The following is a 3,923-nucleotide window of genomic DNA, read 5'->3' on the forward strand; positions in this document are numbered from 1 at the left end:
TCAAAAGTCCTTCAATATGTTTTTTATTGTTCAATATGTTATTTGTATAAATAAATTTCTATTTAACCCACGCTGATGTGTTTGCAAAAAAATATATGTTTTATCAGCAACTATAGATATATTTGCCAATATCTACTACGTATTTATAGTTCGAGTACAATGTTCAACACGTTTCATAATGAGAAATTACATAAAATTTCGCGCTATCTTTCCACGAATCGTGCGTTATAAAGGCTAAAGGGTAAGATAGTTAGCGCAATGTAATCTCTGATACAATAGACACAACACCTTACTTGGAAATGACGATGCATGAGAGGTGGATGAAGGTTTTCTTCGTGTCCATATGGGGACCCACTTTCCTTTTCGGCAATGTGAGCCATTTATGGATGCTCGCAATTCTATGGTGTTTTATAATCAATATATTTCCAAAAAAGTCTTATTCTAAAGTGGTCACGATTTTCATTGAAAAATATATTTCAGTCGCTGTTTAAGAACAGACTACAAGAACATGATGGTTGAATAAGTTAGTTCTACAGATTTTCGCTAGTAAGTCCGTTAGGGTTTTTACATCCTTTCTCCATCTCCGTATTTTCCGCAATCAGCCTCTCATTTGGACGTTGTACGTGTAGAGGCGAGACTACTAAACTAACCGGTTAAGCATCTCCCAAAAGCGCAGAAGTCTCCTGGTGTCTTAAGCCTTTGGGCATAGGTAACGAAGCGACTTCACCGTTCCGAGGATTTGTGTGCGTTGTGTGGCCGTTGCTACGCACTCCAGGATTATTTGAGCAGCTCTTTCTTCAGCCTGTCTGTAGCATTTAATATGTAGGTACAGGTGTTCTTTTAAGGGACAGTGGCCCGTTATTGTCCCTATCATTATTTTGCGGTTTAGCCTATTTAAGTTGAGTAGTTCGGCGTTTTGTCAATCAATGGTTTATTATTGTAATTGCCATTTTTTATTGGTCTGTTTCCATCTTTGGTTTTGCTTTTGTATTTCGATCTGGCGAATCCAGGTTCGAAGTTGCGAGAAGGGTGCTAATAAAGATGGGGGGGGGGAGGGGGCTACTACCGCCATACCAGATTCTCTTCTCGCCGTCTCAGTCTCATCCCTGATATCTTTTTGTTTCAATCGAACTCATTGATACGTTGATATGATAGATACTCATACGATGCCATTCCAGAGAAGTAAGAGATATCATGACTCTTTGCCTGAAATATTACACATAGTAGTAATTAATTGAGAGATCTCAACATTCGTGCATAACAAAATATAATTTCTTGCAAAATTATATTGCCCATCTATTTCTAGGTATTGAATGTGTTGATAGTTTCTTTTTGTACTAACATGATGTTGAAAGAACATATCACCACAGTTTTGCTTGATAAGAAGCTAAATATATGCCAAACACTTTGCAAAGGCAACCATATTCTGAGACAACATGAAGGCTTTCATTCTCTTTTGTTCTGTGGTGACACTTGTGCAGGTTTGTTTTTTGTATTAAATTTATTGAATATTAAATTTATTTATTACTGTGTCACAAAGTTAGACTCCTCGAAAAGACTTAAATTTTTTGTGCCCAAGATTGCTTTTAAGGGGTAGAATAACCGCCTATATATATATTAAATTAGTGATACATTTGTATATATAGCCTGTGCTTGTATTTTAGTCTTTGATTTTACTATAAAAAAACTATAAATAGAAAGGAAGTGCTACAAATGGTCCAATACTAAGAATTCTTGTTAATTGTTACAGCAAGTCTACACGTTTTGCCCGTTAGCACCGCCTCCTGTTCCTCTTGTTTTACCCGCGCCGGCACCCCTGCCTACATATGCTGCACCCGCTCCGGCCTACCCTGCATATCCTGCACCTCTGCCCCCATGTGCCGCGCCACCTGTCCCAATAACGTATGCTCCCGCACCGTTGCCTGCAGTAATTGAACCAGTAGTAGCACCATCTTACCCATTACCACTACCCGCACTTCCTGCTCCACCGGCGTATGCTCTTCCACCTGCTGCTCCAGCTTATTTCCCACCGCCTCCAGCTTTCACAGAATGTATTCCTCTCCCAGCTCCTGCAATTGAAATACTGCCCGCACCATTACCAGCCCCCTTACCTGTTTATGCTCCTCCTGCGCCATTGCCTTTGCCTGCGTACCCTGCTCCAATGCCCGCGTATGCCCCACTGCCGGCTCCTTTACCCGCCCTTCCACCCCTATGTCCTCCTGTGCCTGCTCCATTGCCCTACCCTACCCCATTGCCCGTATTGCCTGCTCCATACCCCGCCCCATTACCTTTCTGTCCCCCAGCACCACCGGCAGTAGAGATACTACCCGCTCCACTGCCGGCGCCCTGTCCTGGTTACCCATATGCTCCTGTCCCTGAATACCCAGTGGCTCCTGTAACCCCCACAGCAGTTTATTACGCATAAATATTAATGTATAATAAATTAAAGAGTCAAATGTTTTTGCTGTTTTTTATTTAATGCAGTTGTGATTTAATATTTGTTACCATTCACCGCCATTATATTCTGCGAAATGCTGTTAGTCTGTTACCATTCATTACGACAATAGTCACGTGGATAGACATATCGTCTTTATTAATCAAATATAATTTTATGTAGTTGACTATATATAAAGTACAATAAAACACAAATAAAGTAATAATATCGTATAATAAAAACCTTTGGTTACAGAATCTAAAAAGTATTTAAATTCTAAACAATTTTTGACCGACATGTAATTGTTCCGGTCGCCGTTTGCGAACAAACGCACGGACATCCACGTGCCGTAACATAGATACCCACAACCAACTAAACTACAACATTATTTATCACTTTCGTATGAAATACCTTCTGCAAGCAAAGCCTATGGGTGAAAACATAAAAAAAAATGTACAGACAGCTAACGGCGGCTAACGCCATGAATTATAGAAATAGAATAAGACGAGATTACATTTTACAGAATAATGTCTATTATATAATTTTATATTAAATTAATTTTTATATGTGACTATAAATGAGGTAGATAAATTTTTATTCTAAATATTGATTATTTTTGACAATTATACATAAATCTAAATAATTTAGAGTACCAAAACATTAAAATTAATTACTTTGCGACGCATAAGGCATTTCGTACGAAGTTGTAATGCTTTTAATAAAAAAAAATCAATAAAACTGCTGACTCCACCGTATTGAAATTAGAACAACTTGTAAGCTAAATATTGCTGTTAAAATACAATCTACCCTGAAAATATTCCATAAATTTTACATTATTGACGTTTAGAAATATAATTTATCGTTAATGAATTAACATATTTCCTTAATATGTATATTCCAATCTGAACGAAATATTCACAAATATTTTTCTGCAATCTTAAGCGTAATAAAATAATATTTCTAAACGGTTCAGTAGCAAAAATAATTTTACGAAATATTAGATGGAACATAAAACAATGAAAACATTGAATAAATTTTTGATGACATTGCAATATTTCTAAACAATAAACTTTTTTTACAACATAGACAACAATTATTATCTATCAGAATTCAGATAGATAAATTCCTTTAAGGACTAATGATAATTGTAATCATATATCAAACACAATTTATTCTTGGCCTTCTAAAAATATTTTCAGCAGATCGTAATAGTTCTTTTTAAGATTCCAATAGAATACAGTGAATTGCATTGCCCCTTAAATCTAATACCACAGTTATCACATAACCAGTTGGTTTCGTTAGAACATAGACTACAAAACTTTTGACTAGATTTATATTATATGTGAGATTCTAAACTACAGATCGCGGAAACTATATGTACACAAATTAACAGATTAAAGTATAATGTAAAGGACTCATACTACGAGTTCTACAGAGTTGAACTCGCTTATATAATAAAGTTATATAATATAGCTTTATTATATAAGCG

General features: G+C 36.2%; 1 protein-coding gene across 1 annotated transcript; it reads left to right on the forward strand.

Annotated features, from left to right (window-relative positions):
• The first annotated feature begins 299 nt into the window (after positions 1 to 299).
• On the forward strand, positions 300 to 2,425 carry LOC131854506 (uncharacterized). The gene is made up of 2 exons (XM_059205637.1): positions 300 to 371; positions 1,751 to 2,425. Exons 1-2 carry the CDS (start codon positions 300 to 302, stop codon positions 2,423 to 2,425), a joined length of 747 nt encoding a protein of 248 aa, XP_059061620.1.
• Positions 2,426 to 3,923: the final 1,498 nt, after the last annotated feature.

This window comes from Achroia grisella, unplaced genomic scaffold, assembly GCF_030625045.1.
Source record: "Achroia grisella isolate CSIRO2021 unplaced genomic scaffold, CSIRO_AGI_Agris_v1 utg1186, whole genome shotgun sequence".
In the NCBI taxonomy this organism is placed as follows: Eukaryota; Metazoa; Arthropoda; class Insecta; order Lepidoptera; family Pyralidae; genus Achroia; species Achroia grisella.